Here is a 17,669-nt window from a genome sequence, read left to right as displayed (position 1 = left end):
GAATCCAAGCCTTTTTGAATAATTCGAACAACGCTTTTAAAAGCTCACAATCTCAATCCTATGTGCATTTACTCGGGAGCAAACCCATCTAACCAGAGTAAATATGCATAAGATTCTGCTGCACATCTTGAGCCTTTTGATTCAGTGATGAACTTTCAAGTTATGTTTTCAATTATTTTAATGAGCATTATCCAGGTGGAGACTTCAGTATTCTCTCTGAGAGCCAGTTTGGTGTAGTAGTTAGGAGTGCGGACTTCTAATCTGGCATGCCAGGTTCGATTCTGCACTCCCCCACATGCAGCCAGCTGGGTGACCTTGGGCTCCCACGGCACCGAGAAAACTGCTCTGACTGAGCAGTGATATCAGGGCTTCTCAGCCTCACCCACCTCACAGGGTGTCTGTTGTGGGAGAGGAATGGGAAGGCGACTGTAAGCCGCTTTGAGCCTCCTTTGGGTAGGGAAAAGCGGCATATAAGAACCAACTCTTCTTCTTCTTCTCTGGAGTTTGCATGCCTCTCAACCCTTTCTCTGCCAGACTCCCTAGCAGCACCACACTGGCGACAAAGAGGCACCAGAAACTTGGTGGAGCCATATTGTGGGATGAAGGTAGAAGACCATCAAGCCATTCGACAGGGCTCTGTCACAGACTGGGGCCTTTCAGCTATCAAGGTAGGATGCATCAATTTGACCTCACAAGAAGAGTTTGGCTGACTAAGCTGAGAATTTCCTGATTCTTCCCATTATTGTTCCTTATTCTTTCTATTATTGTCTTCCTTATCATGATGCTGGATAAATCCTGGCTATAGACAGAGAGTTTAAACTGCTAAAACGTGGGAGGACCCTGATTAATAAGGCTCAAAGCAGCCATTGGCCTTCATGTTAAGGGGCAAGTTAAAGATGCAAGAGAATTTCTCCTGCACAAGAGTCACTGCAGTGAAAGAGAACACAGGCATCTTCCATGTGGATAATGAGAATTATCCAGGTGGAGACTTCAGTATTCTCTCTGCAGTTTGCATGCCACTTGGGTCTATGTCACAGGCTTCACCAGAAACAGTATCTGATGAGTTCCTTTCCTACCTATGGCCTTGTGTTTCTAATGGCTCCCAAAAGTCCAAGGTGTTCAGATCTAGGATTTCAGTGTGTTCATTTTAGACAAGTTACAGCAGTCCAAGTCTGAGTGTAGGCATCAAGCCTCCAATGCCGTTGAGGATTTTGGTTTAGAACCACTTCTAGCCCATGAAAGTTAACATCTCATTGTTGTTGTTACGTGCGAAGTCGTGTCCGACCCATCGTGACCCCATGGACAATGATGCTCCAGGCCTTCCTGTCCTCTACCATTCCCCGGAGTTCATTTAACTTTGCACCGACTACTTCAGTGACTCCATCCAGCCACCTCATTCTCAGTCGTCCCCTTCTTCTTTTGCCCTCGATCGCTCCCAGCATTAGGCTCTTCTCCAGGGAGTCCTTCCTTCTCATGAGGTGGCCAAAGTAATTGAGTTTCATCTTCAGGATCTGGCCTTCTAAGGAGCACTCTGGGCTGATCTCCTCTAGGACTGACCGGTTTGTTCGCCTTGCAGTCCAAGGGACTCGCAAGAGTCTTCTCCAGCACCACAGTTTAAAGGAACATTTTTTCTCTCCTGGCGAGGTGGTAATCCCATCTCTAAGTCAGTTATGGCAGTGGTCCCCAACCTTTTTGAGGGTGGGGACCGGCAGGGCAACTGCCCACCCGCACATGCCGCGCATGCGCTGCAGCCACACATGAGCCATGCACGGCAAAAATAGCGCATGCACGAAAGTGCCGCACATGCGCGCTTTCAGCTGCACATGGCGCATGTGCACATGCATGACCCAGCCGCGCACGTGCAATGCGCGGGCGCGGCCCTGATTCCCTCTCCCCCTTCCCGCAGTAAGAAGCTTCCCGGACCACAAGCTTGCGGCCTGGGAAGTTTTTTACTGCGGGGGGGCAGGGGGGCGGGGAGAGGGAGCCGCGGCCCGGTGTCATGGCCTTCGCGGCCCGCACGTTGGGGACCACTGAGTTATGGGACACAACTGTTCAGTGGCATTTTCGCCTGCTAGCATCTGCTGGTCATGTTACTGGTCAGTGTACAGGGGCAGCTGGGAGTCTGTGACCGTGGGGAAAAGAAATAACCTGCTGGCACTGTTTGTTTGGTTTCAATTCATGGAACAATCATACAGCTATTCCGAAATCAAGACTGTGGCCTCCTTATTTGTGTGGAGCTAAACCAAATCCTATGAGCCTCTTGTGGCGCAGAGTGGTAAGGCAGCCGTCTGAAAGCTTTGCCCATAAGGCTGGGAGTTCGATCCCAGCAGCCGGCTCAAGGTTGACTCAGCCTTCCATCCTTCCGAGGTCGGTAAAATGAGTACCCAGCTTGCTGGGGGGTAAACGGTAATGACTGGGGAAGGCACTGGCAAACCACCCCGTATTGAGTCTGCCATGAAAACGCTAGAGGGCGTCACCCCAAGGGTCAGACATGACTCGGTGCTTGCACAGGGGATACCTTTACCTTTACCTTTAAACCAAATCCTGAACGCAAAACAGGCTTGAGCCTGGATTAAATCCTTGGTTTTCATTTTAAGTGAAGTCAGAATCAACAGGGCTAATCACAAATCTATGATGTGTTGCCTAAGGTATAATGGACTGACGGAAATTCTGACCTGAAGACCAACCAAACCTGAGAACAGCCCCCACTGGGTCTAAACAAGATGCTCAGACTCAGCTTTCTGGCCCCTTAAAAATTGTTGCAGGTCTCCCAGTGTTGTGTTTGGCATACATCCTTTCAGCTAAATTCATTGGTTTAGGCCCTAAGGTTACCTTCCACTAAGGTGGACCCTATGACCACTTTCCACCACATCTTCCATTAAAGAACATGGCTTTATCTTCCATCAGAAGACATTTGTTGAAAATGTTGTTCTCCATTGGAGGAAGTAGTTTCTTACTGAAGGAAGTTTTAGCAGAAAGGAATTATGGGATCCAGTCCTTAGCCCCACATAGGGACAAACAGTATAATCAACAAAGTGCTTTTTCAAAATTGGCCGAAATGAGCAGCAGGCAGCTCAGCTGGGCAAAGGGGCAGGAGCCGGTCAATTTATGTTTTAATTCCAGAGTTCATGTTTTGTTGAGCTCTGACCCTTCTGGCAGAACACCATTCCTGTTTTGTTCTTTGTTTTTTTTTTCATAAGCTAGTCATATATATATCACTTCAACACTATTATTATTATTATTATTATTGTTATTGAGAGCATAATTTAAAGCTTACCTTAATAACGTCTGAGAAAAATATTTCAGAGTGTTTGCAATGTCAGTTCCAGAAGGGACGGGGTAAATGTTGTGAAGAACGCGGTTATGGTATTCTTGCAAGTACCGGATCTTGGAAGCAACTGGAGAGGGTGTCACAGGAAAAAGAAGGGAGGGAAAAAGAGAGGCTCTTAGCTCCGTTCAGGCCATTCGGAAGGCAAACTTGGACACATTCTGCCTACATTTCGACAGTGCTAGGCAAGCTTAAGCCCACTTAATATAGGGACTACATTGAATTGCCAAGTGGATTGACTGAATAATGAAGAGGAGCTACGGGCCCTGCAGGAGCTTCCAGCTTTTTGCAGGGCCTGCAAAACAGAGCCCTTCCACCAGCTGAGGCCAGGGCAAAGAGAAGATCTGTGGTGCCCCCCAAAGGAGGAGGAAGGAGGGAGGTTATTCCACCGTGTTCTACCAATGGTGACCAGCTGTTTCCCCCTGGTCCCCAAAAGAGGTAGGTGGGGGATTGGTCTGCCATCGTGTTCTTGCTGGATTGTATTCTATTAATCTGCTGTGTTGTTGTTGTTGTTTTTTTGGGGGGGGGTAGGGGATTGTATCTTATTTTATTTTGTAACCCGCCCTGAGCTGGCTTTGGCAATAAATTCAAATAAAATAATAAAAACTCCCAATCTCCAAATCAGTTTTATTGACAAGGACTCATTGGGAAAGTTGCTGTTTGGTATGCCGAAGGTAAAAAGTGCTGGCAAAGATGGTTATCAACATGGGACCCTGGGGAGCCTGTAGCACTGGACGTGGGAGGATCAAGGGTCTGACCTGGTATAAGTGGCTTCCTTTATATACAGTATTTGCTGGTTTATAAGACTACTTTTCCCCCCTGAAAAACATGCCTCCAAGTGGGGGGCTCGTCCTATACGCCGGGTGCCCTTCAGTTGGGATAGACATAGCTACCCATAGTGGCCCATAGTACCGTAATGTAATGTAACAAACTCTATATTTTGAGTGGAAATGTTGGGGGGTCGTCTTATACGCCCAGCCGTCTTATACGCCGGCAAATACGGTATTTATTTATTTTATGGCCTTTCTCTACCGCCCTCCCCTGAGGCTCAGGGCGGTTCACATGAAACACAGCGGAGCTGGCAACAATACCGAGAAATCGACGGCTATAAATAACAGCGACAACAGTAAAGAGTGAATAAACAATAGGACAATAGTACAGTAGAACAATAGTGAGAACAGTCATTCATAACGACAGCCTATTGACAGACCCCTGGTTGGTCAGATCAGATGTTGAGTGTCATGGGGGAGTGGGGCGGAAGGTGTTGGTTCTGGTCGAAATTAATACACAGAAATCAAAGTATCTCCGACAATCAGGGGGTTAAATCTTCTAATTGTGTCTTCTCCTCCTCTGTCCCAGCGTGATGCCAATACTCAGGTGAAGGTAACCTTTGAAAAACATCCTCAGTGCCAACCTTACCTTGCAATTGAAGTGCATTCTTTTTGGCCTCTCAGGGCCAGGCCTTTGCTATCAGCACCCTTTGGCCTGAACAGTTCTACTGTAAAAAGCTAGAACAGTAAACAGGGGGAGGGTGAAGAGGGTATGCAGCCAGACAACCATCTCCTGCTGAGCTGCTGTCCAGCACAGCAGACTCACAGAGTGCCCGCACAGTTATCATCTTCCAGAGACAAAGAACGAAAGATAACAGGAAACACAGGGAGAACTTTGGTGTCTCTCGAGCTGCTGTACTCAGCAGGACTGAGCCGTGTGTTATGGAAACACAGTGTTTGTTTTCTGGGCCCTTCCTGGGTGCAGATGTCCCCCGTTCTTTGCCTTTTCACCTGCTCCTTTTAGTAAGAGCTACCTGGATTGGCAGGTTGCTTGCTTTATTCTTTCCAGCTTCCTTCCTTTCTTTGTTTGGAGACCCAACTAAAATATCACAGCCGAAGACTCCTCTCTCTAATTCCGGGTTATCCCACAAAAAACAGCTTAGGTGGGTGGATCTGAATTTAGAAGGAAATGTGGATGCCGCCAAACCCTTCCCACTCCCTTCCTGCTCTGACTATAGCAGGGTGATTTTCTCCCAGTGAGCTTCATTTTCTGGTAATAGAGATTTCTGGGGAGAGAAATCAATCATGCTGAGAAACAAACTGCAGGGAGGTGCTGGCCTGCCCATTTGTGCACCACTGGCACAGACCCCAATTTAAAGGTTTAAGTCTCCCATTGCCAGATGAATTTGCCCTTGAGTGGCTGCCAGGAAAGTATGCAGAGAAGCAAGGTGAGTGATTGCCATTTCTCCCAGTCAGAATCAGGCTGGGCGTCTTTCTTCCAAGACACTGCCAAGCAAATATCCCTCAGCCCTCCATGCACTCCTTCAGAGCTGGGTCCAGTCAATGCCTGAGCATCTTTCAGAAGATGGACAAGGATGGACAGTGAGTTGCAAAAGCAAAATATTGCTTTATTGATGCATTGTGGTAAATGCTATATCGTACATGTGTGTTGGCAATAAATGCAGTTTCTTAGACCGTGCTTTTAGAAATAGATGAATTTAAGCACAATGATGTGACTGTAAACTCAACAATCCCATCCCAAGGTTTTACATGCTGAGGCCAGACACGCCAATAGCCCACATTCCCATGTTGCTGACCCAGTGAGGGTTGCCATTGCAGTGCTTAGAGACCCTGATTAGGATCAAGGAGGGTCAGCTATGAAGAACCCATGCTGCAATGGAGCATTACTGGGTGGGTCATTCACACCATCCTAGCCAGACCTACCTCACAGGGTTGTTGTGAAAATAACATGGAGGAGAAGAGAACGATGTAAGTCACTTGGGGAGAAAAGTGGGATAGAAATGAATTGGAAGATTCCTTAGTGGGGAACCCTACAACCTTCCTTTTCTGGAATCATGGGAACAGTCCTGTAAATATGTGGTTGGGTTTTTTTTAAGTCCTGCTGCTGTCCACAGCTTTTAGAATTGTACAAAGTTGAATCAAAGCTAGAGTTACACGCTTCTAAGTTCACTGAATTCAATAGGCTTGGAAGGATGTAATTCATTTTAGGATTGTGCTATCAAGCTGGTGCAAATTAGAGTCAGTGAACCTCCTGTCCAAGGTAGAGGAAAGAAAGGCCACACACAAAGTTTCCCTGATCATCCGAGACACAACCTGCAAGCAAAACTCAAAACCATGGTTAATTCAGTTGTATGTATTTCTGCCAGAGCTCTTGCTCTGGCAGAAATTTAATCCCCCGGGCAGTCCCACTTCCCACCTCCCACCTCCCACCCATGACTTCTAAGAATGGCCATGCTCTGACTGAGGACCTATATGCAGGCGACCCAGTTTTTGGTTTCTGGGAAGGAGGTTGCAGTACGGAGAAGATCCCTTCCACCTCTTTGTGATCCGTGACAGGACTTTGTCCTGTCCACCAGCAGGCTCCTTGTTTAAACTTAAGTCAGAGGGACTAAGCGAGGAATAGCCACCCTCCCTATCCAGCGTAGGACAACAAGGCCTCTCTCTAGACTGTAAAGATATAAACATGACAGGACAGTTTGGCAGTGGGATCCTCTGCCAAGGCAGCTTGCAGAATCAGTTTCCCTTTGGTTTGTCCTGGTTTTGAAGGATACATATCCGGGATCGGGAGCAAGGACCTGCTTACTGTGGGACTGACTGAGTCTCCTGCCCAATTGTTGTTTCCATTTTGTTCCCTGTCGGGTCTTTCAAAATGCACAAATCCTCTGATGCTCTGATGCTATTCCCCAGGATGTCTCCGAAAGAACTGGTTCTGCCCAGACGGATGGGACCAGCCTTTCTCTCCATCCTCTTTCCCTATCTCCATTTTGTCCTTAGCACCTCATGGTTCTCTGGCAGGCGATGTGCAAAGCCAATGGAGAAGGCTCTCTTTTAAAAACACACACAAGCCTCTGCCCTTTTAAGAAGCAGAGTGGGTGTGCGAGGGAAGCGACAGGCTGCAGTCACTGGAGGATCACCCAGGCCCCTTATGCAATGCACATAGCAGCTTCCCACCAACCAGCCAGGAAATCAGGAGGAAGACGTGAAGCTAGGCCTTTGGGGGAGGGGGGGGGCTGCACTGTTTCTTTCCCCGTTTACCATTTTTAAAACCTCCCCCCTCCCCTAAAGACAGGCCAGGCCGTCAAATACTAGATCAGGGGTAGTCAAACTGCGGCCCTCCAGATGTCCATGGACTACAATTCCCATGAGCCCCTGCCAGCATTCGCTGGCAGGGGCTCATGGGAATTGTAGTCCATGGACATCTGGAGGGCCGCAGTTTGACTCCCCCTGCACTAGATCGCCTTCAAGCCCCTGGGGGAGGATCCGGGCCATGTTGGGAAGGGCGTCTCGGGGCGGGGAGCAAAGAACTGCTCTGGACATGCCGGCGAGGGCCTCCCCCGGAACCCCTCTCGGAAGGCTGCCGGGGATGCGGATCCTTCGCCCAAGAGCCGCCGCCGCCGCCGCTTCCAGCACCACGGACAGAGCTCCCCCCTCTCCTCCCCTCCCCTCCCCTGGCCCCGGCCCTCCCGCCGGCTCTTGCGCAGCAGCCGCGGCCGACTTACACTGCTCCGCCTTGGTGGACATGGTGGGCTGCGGGTGGCGCCGCGGCTCTTCTCCGCGGCTCGGCTAGCGGGGAGCCAGGCTCTCCGGCCGCCGCGGCCGAGTCAGCCCCCGGGCCCAGCCGCCGCCTTCCCGAGCCGCCGCCGCAGCCGCCGCCGCCGCCCCCATCGCTGCAGGGAGGCCGCGCAATGCCGGGCAGGCAGGCAGGAAAGGGAGGGACGGGCGAGCGGGCGCTGGCCACGAGGAGGGGGCACGCTTCAATGGCGCACAGGCCGGAGGGAAGGAGGGAGAGCCGCCGCTGCTGCTGCTGCTGCTGCCTCGGGCAGTCCGGGGGCGGAGGGAGGGAGCTGGACGCGTCAAGGAGGAGCGGGCGAGGAGCGCGTCTCCTCCGCGCAGGGGGGCGCCTGCGAGCGCCGGCCTCTTAAAGGCAAAGGGGGATGCTGCGCCTCCAAGGGGGGGGGGCGGCTCTTGAGGGCTCAGGTGACCTCCCCGGCCAGGCCGAGACCGGGGATTTGGGGGGGGGGGCGGTCCGGGCTCGGCTAGAGGCAGTTTGGTGTCCTGGTTAAGAGGGAATGGCTTCTAAGCTGGTCCCTCGCTCCTCCCCCACATGCAGCCAACTGGGTGGCCTTCTCACAGGCCTGCTAGAGCTGTTCCCACAGAGCAGTCCTGTCAGAGCTCTGTCCGCCTCACCTACCTCACAGGGTGCCTGTGGTGGGGAGAGGAAGGGAAGGCGCTTGGAAGCTGCTTTGAGACAGCTTTGGGCAGTAAAAAGCAGAGTATAAAAAACAACTCTTGTTCCTCCTCTTGTGTCAGTGCTTGGCTCTTGTGGCCCTTTCTTACGTGCCAGGGAAATGCTGGTTGCCACTTTGGGATCAGGAGGCGAATTTCCTCCAGACTGGACTGACCTGGGATTCTGGGGGGTGGGATTGGGGGTGCATCACCTAGGCATGAAATTGTGGGTGGGAAGGTAGTTGTGAGTTTCCTGCATTGTGCAGGCGGTTGGACTAGATGACCCTGGAGGTACCTTTCAACTCCATAATTCTATAATTTTATGAGTTCTAGGGGCAAGCTGGGAAAACCTGTGCTCAAAAAGCAGGAATTCTCCTTATGAGCCAATCAGGAGGAAATAATTTGAAAATCATCAGGAAGTCTGTCATTGCTAAACATACATCTCCTCCATTGCCCCCTGCAGGACACTCTTTATGGTCTGCTCAGTTATGCACACTGCAGGTCTTGCGCATTCCAACCCCTTTGACCCCCCAAGAAGACTATAATGGAGATCATGAGACCTGCCCAGGCAAGAGCCACATGCAACAGAAGTAATAGTAAGGAGGAAAATTAGGTGACATGGCATGGAAAAGCTGGATGGATCCAACCCTTTAAAAAAATTTGTTTGTAAACAGCCTCAGACTCCTTTAGTGGAGTGAGCAGGATAGATATTTTTGAAATATTAATAGTAGACAGTAAAACCAAGTTGGGATATAGGGAGGACAGGAAAAATAAGCAAGCTAGAACTAATGATAGAAATGGCCACTGGGATCCATTGATCCCTTCCAAAGTATTATGGGCTGTATGCGTTCGTTTCAACACACTCCGACCACAGTCTCCACATTGCCTTGTATTCTTACACATAATGGTATGCAAGCTTTGGAGTTCGTTTGAGTTCATTATCTCTTCTTCGGCCTGGATGTTATTTATTTATTTTTATTATAAAGGCTTTAAAAAATGGAAAGGAAGCATCGGCCATGCTGCTTCCAAGAAGATTGGATTTTTGGGCAAGGGGTAATTTTTAAAAAAATCCAAAGACATTGACAAAGTCTAGCAATTATCTTTATAATTGCTGTCGAAGACAGAGAGATCCAACAGCCCATTTTGGACGAGAGCACAAAAGCCCATAAAATGGGCGCTAGGCAAGAGTGGGCGGGGAAGGGCAGCCGGGAGCAGCGGGAGAGGGCTCGGCCATACCCCGGAGCACATTCAGGGCTTCTCCCGGCCGGTCCTGCAGCTGGAAGAAGCCGGAGAGGGCTCCATCGGAGGACGTGCGGGGCTTCTCCCGGCCGCAGGAGCGGCCTCGCAGAAAGCCCCCCACCCCACCCCGGAGCAAGGCTGGGGCTTCTCCCGGCCACTCCAGCGGCCAGGAGAAGCAGGAGGAGGAGCAGGCCGGTCAGAGGACACACCACATCAGCTGGCAGTTCAGTCTATGCGGTGATTCCCCAGCCGGGCGTGTGGCTCCCCGTTGGCTGCTTGGCCCAGGATGGATACTTGGAGAGCCCAATCAGAGCTCCTGATTGGGCCCTCCGAGTTTTTATCCGGGACAGGGCCCGCCCTAACTCCTCCCAGACAGCCCTTACTCTATTATTTGGTCTGCGGTGTGCTGCGGTGCACCGCGGAGCGGTTTAAAGATGATTCTATGTGGAGGAGCAGGGAATCAAACTCCAGATGACAGGGCCACTGCTCTTAACCACTACACCAAGCTGGCTCTCAACAGTCTGATCATTAGGTTTAAAGGGAACTCACCACCTGCCCTTATAAAGATGGGCAAGTCCAGCATCTAATAGCCACCAGAAGGCAGCCACGTCCACATGGGGAGCTTGCTGGATCCCTCCGCCTTTGTTGGGAGCTTCCACATGACATGTTCACACCGAGCACAACTTCAGGCTCCCTGGACTTTTCCCTGTTTCCTCCCAAACCATTCCCCACCCCCACCCCAAAAAAACCCTACTCCTTTTGCTCTAGGTCAAAGGGGAAACAGCAACAGGGCTGCAGGTGGATCCTCCACATGGACCATCTGCCAGCAATCAGTCTGGGGATGAGGCAGAGCAAAATTCTGGCTTCAGAATGATGGAGAGGTACATTGTGGCTTAGCTGTGAAAGGAAAAGGGAAGAGGGGGCTGCTGGGCTATAGAGACAGCAGCAAAGACCTCATCACCGGCATAGCTCAAGGCCAACTTGATGAAGGGAGAAGGGGCAGTGCTGTGGTGGGGGTGGTGCCAGCAGCAACTGGCACACAGGTGTGGGGTCATGGCTGCTTCCCCAGCTTCCTGCGGCTCCCAGCTGCCTGTGCTTGTATCCCTGCCCACTGGCAAGCTCTCATGCTGCCTGCAGTCACAGCTGCCCATGCTGCCAGCCTGCCCGATCTGCAATGGTGCTACGGAGGGGGGAGGGGGATGAGAGCAGCTAGGTGTGCCAATGCCATGGCCACCAGGGACGTCGATGCTTTCTGGACCTTCCACATGGCCTTCTGGGGCAGCAGCTGAGAGCCTAGAGGACAAGGCACTCGCAATTGGCAGTGCAAGGGGGCAAGGGCAGGCATCTGAGGGGATGTAGGAGAAGAGGAGAGTCATCCATAGAGGGCCCTGCCAGAAACCGTGAGCCCCAGCCGCTGCGCAATTCTGGGTCCTCTGATCATCAAGGAGCCTTTGGTATCCCAGCAAATGGCAGAGGCTTTACCCAAAAAGGAATTTTGCCCATTGTACAGCAGGCTTGTGACAATGGGAGACAGGTTCCCCCGAACAGGCAGTTCATATGCTTCAGTTCAAAGGCTGCAGGCTCAGCCGGAGTAAAAGGCAGTCTCACCTGTTATGGACGGAGAATGTGAAATGGCCTGCAGTTTCATCGGGGGTGTTGGGGCAACAGCCTGAGAATAGCGGCTTTGGCAATACCGCAGACAGTACATTAAGGATGAAAAATAATCAATCAGGAAACGAGCAGGGGAACTTTTCCCCTGGACGTTAACTTGGCAACACCTGCAGAGCAAATCTGTGCAAACAGGCTGCTTCTGGCAAGAACATTTACTGCTGGCTCAGTTTCCGACTCTCTTTTCTCAGAAGACTGAAGGCTGTTGGGTTTTTCCACGCAGCTAGATTGGGGGGGGGGGGTAGAAGAAGCTTAGGCATCCCCTGCACCATTGCAACTATTAATTCCAGTAGCCAGAAGCAGAAGGTCCCCAAGCCTAAAGCCTTTAAGACCCTGATTTAGGTCAATTTCGAGCAAACGAATGCAGGATTTTTCTCAGAGCATGTGCAGAAGGGAGCTTCTTGCATTCCCTGCACTGGAATTCAGAACTTGTGAAGACATCAGTCTCTTTGCAAACCCCCCCCCTCAAGTGCAAGGGGCGTGAAGGGCCAAAATTAGATGTAGTAGGGTCGTATCTGTGAGTGGGTGTCCCACAGGGTTTTCAAGACCTTCAGCAGCCTTGGGGAGGAGATTTCCTTGGGGATCTGTGGAAGTGGCTGCAGGGTGATGAACACTTGCAGAAACTAACCATTGTGCCCCTTCCCCTGATCTGTTATTTGCCTGGGAAAGAAACATACAGACATTGTCTGGGGACTTGTACATTTCCTGCATAGGGCAAATAGATGGGAGGGATTTGCACTGGGAAAGCAGCTCAAGGGTAAATTATTTATTTAAAATGTTGTATACAAATTCTCAAATGTAACCAAATGTTATCTGGGGTGTACCCCACAAAGCTCCTATTTGTTGTTTTTATATTGATTATATCCTCTCCTCACTTTCCTCCCATTGGCTTCTCCTTTCCTCCCCTCCTTGTGTTATCTCCTCCACACAGACGATCGGGTTCTACTTCTACTACGGTAACAATCCAAATGCCTCCTTACCCCTGCGGCTGCTATCTAAAGAGCCGTGTGATCCAGTCTTCAATCTCCGTTATCTCAATTAGCTCTGCCCTCAGAATGGGCCAGTCAAAGTTTATTAGACTAGTTGATCGTGATCTCAACCATAAACACATGCCCATTGCTGAAGGTCATTTTTACCAACAAGAGATGTGTACTTCAGAAGATCTGTCTTGGTTTGTTGCAACCAGGTGTGTGGAAGCAAGGTGTTTTTAATGCCCTGATCCAAGTCACCAATGGAAGCTTCAGATTTCTTCACATTGGACTCCAAACATCTCTTACCAGAGAGAGAGAGAGAGAGAGAGAGAGAGAGAGAGAGAGAGAGAGAAGGGTCGACTTTGAGAGAGAGAGAACATCATACTGGATAAAATGGGATTGCTTCATTTTTCTCACAGATGCAGTTATGCTTTGTCCATCATCTTCAGGACCTCTTTAAGGACTGGAGATGTCCCAGAGCAGTGGTCCCCAACCCCCGGTCTGGGGACCGGGACCGGTCCGTGGGTCAGTTGGTACCGGGCCGTGACTCCTCCTCGCCCTCCTCCCCGGCTACTGCCTCGGGGACTGCCCTGCCACTCTGCTGCTGGCTCACTTTTGGTGCTCTCCAGCGGCCGCCATCGCTGGGGCTCCCCCTCGGCGTGGCACTGCGCAGCTGCTGCTGGCAGCACCCCCCAGCAGGTGGTGGGAAAGCAAGTGGATCAGGGGTTCAGGCGGCAGCAACATCCCTTGGCAAAAGACTACCCTCCACCAGGCCTCAGTAAAATTGTCAAGCGTTGACCGGTCCCCAGTGATAAAAAGGTTGGGGACCACTGTCCCAGAGGACTGGAAGAGAGCAAACGTTATTCCGATCTTCAAAAAAGGGAGGAAGGATGACCCGGGAAACTACAGACCAGTGAGTCTGACCTCTGTTGTGGGGAAGATAATGGAGCAGATATTAAAGGGTGCGATCTGCAAACATCTGGAGGATAATTTGGTGATCCAAGGAAGTCAGCATGGATTTGTCTCCAACAGGTCCTGTCAAACCAACCTGGTTTCCTTTTTTGACCAAGTGACTTGTTTGCTGGTTCATGGAAATTCGGTTGATGTCGTTTACTTGGATTTTAGTAAAGCTTTTGATAAGGTTCCCCATGATGTTCTGATGGATAAATTGAAGGACTGCAATCTGGATTTTCAGATATTTAGGTGGCTAAGGAATTGGTTAGAGAACCGCACTCAAAGAGTTGTTGTCAATGGTGTTTCATCAGATTGGAGGGAGGTGAGTAGTGGGGTACCTCAGAGCTCGGTGCTCGGCCCGGTACTTTTTATCATATTTATTAATGATCTAGATGAGGGGGTGGAGGGACTACTCATCAAGTTTGCAGATGACACCAAATTGGGAGGACTGGCAAATACTTTGGAAGATAGAGACAGAGTTCAACGAGATCTGAACACAATGGAAAAATGGGCAAATGAGAACAAGATGCAATTTAATAAAGATAAGTGTAAAGTTCTGCATTTGGGTCAGAAAATTGAAAAGCATGCCTACTGGATGGGGGATACGCTTCTAGGTAACACTGTGTGTGAACAAGACCTTGGGGTACTTGTGGATTGTAAACTAAACATGAGCAGGCAGTGTGATGCAGCGGTAAAAAAGGCGAATTCCATTTTGGGCTGTATCAACAGGGGCATCAAACATCAAAATCACAAGATGTCATAGTCCCATTGTATACGGCACTGGTCAGACCACACCTGGAGTACTGTGTGCAGTTCTGGAGACTTCACTTCAAGAAGGACGTAGATAAAATTTAAAGGGTACAGAGGAGAGCGACAAAGATGATCTGGGGCCAAGGGATCAAGCCCTATGAAGATAGGTTGAGGGACTTGGGAATGTGCAGCCTGGAGAAAAGGAGGTTGAGATGGGACATGATAGCCCTCTTTAAGTATTTGAAAGGTTGTCACTTGGAGGAGGGCAGGATGCTGTTTCCGTTGGCTGCAGAGGAGAGGACAGGCAGAAATGGGTTTAAACTACAAGTACAACGACATAGGCTAGATATCAGGAAAAAAAATTCACAGTCAGAGTAGTTCAGCAGTGGAATAGGCTGCCTAAGGAGGTGGTGAGCTCCCCCTCACTGGCAGTCTTCAAGCAAAGGTTGGATACACACTTTTCTTGGATGCTGTAGGATGGTTAGGGCTGATCCTGCATTGAGCAGGGGGTTGGACTAGATGGCCTGAATGGCCCCTTCCAACTCTATGATGCTATGATTCTATGATCTTTGTTAGGAAATTTTATTATTGTGAGTTGCTAGAATAACTATCGAAATCCTGCCCCTTTATCACTCATTTAATTGGCAAAATGCCACTGGTCATGACTGACTATCAACATCTTGCACAACACCTCCAGTCCTGTGGATTTGGCATCTCTGAACATCTCACAACAATCCCATGCCCTTGATGGGCACACGTGTCTTTGAAAACTGACAAACCAGGGAGAAGGGTATCCTTCTTGGCTAATTCATGTTTGTAGGCAGGGAGAGGGCTGGCTGGGCACTTGTTTTGCTTGCAGAAAGGCCCAGGTTCAATCCCTGCCATCTCCAGTTAATGTCTCTCAAGCTGGGAATAGTTTTTCTCTCCCTGGAAAAATGGAGAATTCCTGCAGTCAGATAATGCAAACCCAGGTGAATCATAGTCTGCCTCCATATAAGGCAATTTCATAGGTTTGCATACATTCTTCCATATGTGCCGGGGGATCAAGGAAAAGGGGCTTTCTTCTTTCTGCTCTCCTCCCCATCTACATGCACTTATCACCATGAATGATAGTGGGAGGTGGGCACATTCTAACTAGGAACTGAAATGCAGCTAGCCAGTGGCATTTTATTATATGACTTTGATAGGGGGGGGGGGAATGTTAGGAGTAGGCAACGGCATTTGCCCATAGATGTTCCACATTTAAATATCTGTTTCAAAGGAGGAAGGGGAAGGGGAAGGGGAAGGGGAAGGAGAAGGAGAAGGGGAAGGGGAAGGGGAAGGGGAAGGGGAAGGGGAAGGAGAAGGAGAAGGAGAAGGAGAAGGAGAAGGAGAAGGAGAAGGAGAAGGAGAAGGAGAAGGAGAAGGAGAAGGAGAAGGAGAAGGAGAGCTGGTTCTTATAGGTCGCTTTTCTCTACCCGAAGGAGGCTCAAAGCGGCTTACATTCACCTTTCCCACAACAGACACCCTGTGAGGGAGATGAGGCGGAGAGAGCCCTGATATCACTGCTCGGTCAGAAGAGCTTCATCAGTGCCATGGTGAGCCCAAGGTCACCCAGCTGGCTGCATGTGGGGGAACGGAGAATGAAACCTGGCTTGCCAGATTATAAATCCACACTCCTAACCACTACACCAAGCTGGCTCTCATGCAGAGAGCTCCAATGTACAGAGAAATGTAGCCCTTGAAAAATACATCTGATTAGCTGTTTAGGAGTGAATCTGGCCTCAAATCGCTTTCTCGAATCACTTTTCATTGTGGAAATCTCAAGTGCAGCACTGATAGAAGCCAGTTCTTGGGCAGGAACACCTCCCTGCTTAATCAGGATATTTTTCTGTTCTTCCGTAGCACCCATCTGTAACTTGCAAGAAACCAAGCTTGTCTTGATTAGATTTGCTCTAATTATTAGTGAGGAATATCACTTAATGCTATCTATTACTATGGCAACAAATTATACTTCATGGTGCTGTCTAATGAAATTATGACACAGTATTAATGGGGGGGTGGCTTGTGTTTCCAAAGATAATATCCTCCTACCAAGCAGAAACATACAGCCTTCTCCATATGATCAAGGATTCACAACAAATTCGCACGCAAATATACACATTCCATTTTAATAATACATTTTAAAAACTACAAAGAATGATATCAGACAAGCATGACAAATATCCAGTGACATCTGCCAATGCCTAAGTCTTGTTTAGCTTCCCCCTGGAATAAAAACAACTCTGTGAGATAAGACCAGTTTTGTTTCTGTTTTCTTGGAGGATTGCCATTCAGAATGTGATAAACACTTATGCAACAGCAAAAGGTATTCCACTGTCGCTTAGTCAATTCTGTCTTCTTCCTATCTGGAGGAAGGATTTCTGGATAGCCTCAAAACGAAGATTGCCCCATGGACCTTTTGCAGAAATATCTATTTCTTACTGCAGTAAAAGTGCAATTCTTTCAGGAATATTGCCCTTTCCCGGCACTATTTTGTTGCTGAGAAAATGGCATTCATCTTCCACAGTACTAGCTGTTTCGTTGTAATTTGAGAAGGCTTGTAGAAAATCTAGAAGAAGAAGAAGAGTTGGTTCTTATATGCCGCTTTTCTCTACTCAAAGGAGTCTCAAAGCGGCTTACATTCACCTTCCCTTTCCTCTCCCCACAACAGACACCCTGTGAGGTGGGTGAGGCTGAGAGAGCCCTAATATCACTGCCTGGTCAGAACAGTTTTATCAGTGGTGTGTCGAGCCCAAGGTCACCCAGCTGGCTGCATGTGGAGGAATGCAGAATCGAACCCGGCATGCCAGATTAGAAGTCCGCACTCCTAACCACTACACCAAGCTGGCTCTAAGGTTCAATCTCAACCCTAGCACCTTCAGTTAAGAAGAATCAGGGAGGGAGTGGCACTAAAGGCCTCTCCTTGAGACTCTGGAGAGCTGTTGCCAATTAGAGTGGAGAATACCAGTCTTTATAGACCAATGGTCTGACTCAACATTAAGCAGCTTCATGTCTTCTCAGCTGCTCATGCTCTGCAGAATGTGAGGTGAATGTTGTGAGCACAGATTGGCTAGTACCTGCATGGCTACTGCCCACGTCAAGCAATGTTGGGCAGAAGCCGAGAATTACTGCATGAACCCTGGACACAACCAAGAGAAGAAGGTAGACTAAAGATCATTGGAGTGGTGAATCGCTGAAGGAAGAGCTGGTCTCTTGCCCCAGTGATGGGGCTGATCACAAAACTATTACCTAAGAACCAAAGTGAACACCTCCTGCCCAAGGGCCTTCACAAGCCTGAAGCTAACCCCGCTGCATCCCTAGTGATGGACAAAACCAGTTCATCCCATGCTGCTCTATGACCGATTATGCACTGGAGGTTTCATGCTGGGTTGCAGGCTGGAGTTCTAGTTGTGGCAGGTTGCCCCACCTCTTCCTGCAACCACACGGGGGAGCATTTGGCCTGGTGCACCTCATCCGCCACCAATTTGTGCTCCTGCATGG

General features: G+C 49.6%; 1 protein-coding gene across 2 annotated transcripts in view; it reads right to left on the bottom strand.

Moving 5' to 3' along the window:
• Positions 1-8,191, bottom strand: part of UNC79 (unc-79 subunit of NALCN channel complex) — a 144,480-nt gene extending 136,289 nt beyond the window's left edge. For both annotated transcript variants that reach the window (XR_013228570.1, XM_077323544.1), the window contains exons 1-2: positions 7,839-8,191; positions 3,278-3,398 (exon numbers count right to left, since the gene is read on the bottom strand). Coding sequence is in view for 1 of the 2 variants with exons in the window: in XM_077323544.1 (XP_077179659.1) it covers positions 3,278-3,398; positions 7,839-7,860 (143 nt within the window). In the remaining variant the exon portion in view is untranslated. The remainder of the gene's footprint in view (positions 1-3,277; positions 3,399-7,838) is intronic.
• Positions 8,192-17,669: the final 9,478 nt, after the last annotated feature.

The sequence above is a fragment of the Paroedura picta genome, chromosome 2, assembly GCF_049243985.1.
Source record: "Paroedura picta isolate Pp20150507F chromosome 2, Ppicta_v3.0, whole genome shotgun sequence".
NCBI classification, from domain to species: Eukaryota; Metazoa; Chordata; class Lepidosauria; order Squamata; family Gekkonidae; genus Paroedura; species Paroedura picta.
This window is presented reverse-complemented; position numbering and strand designations above follow the sequence as displayed.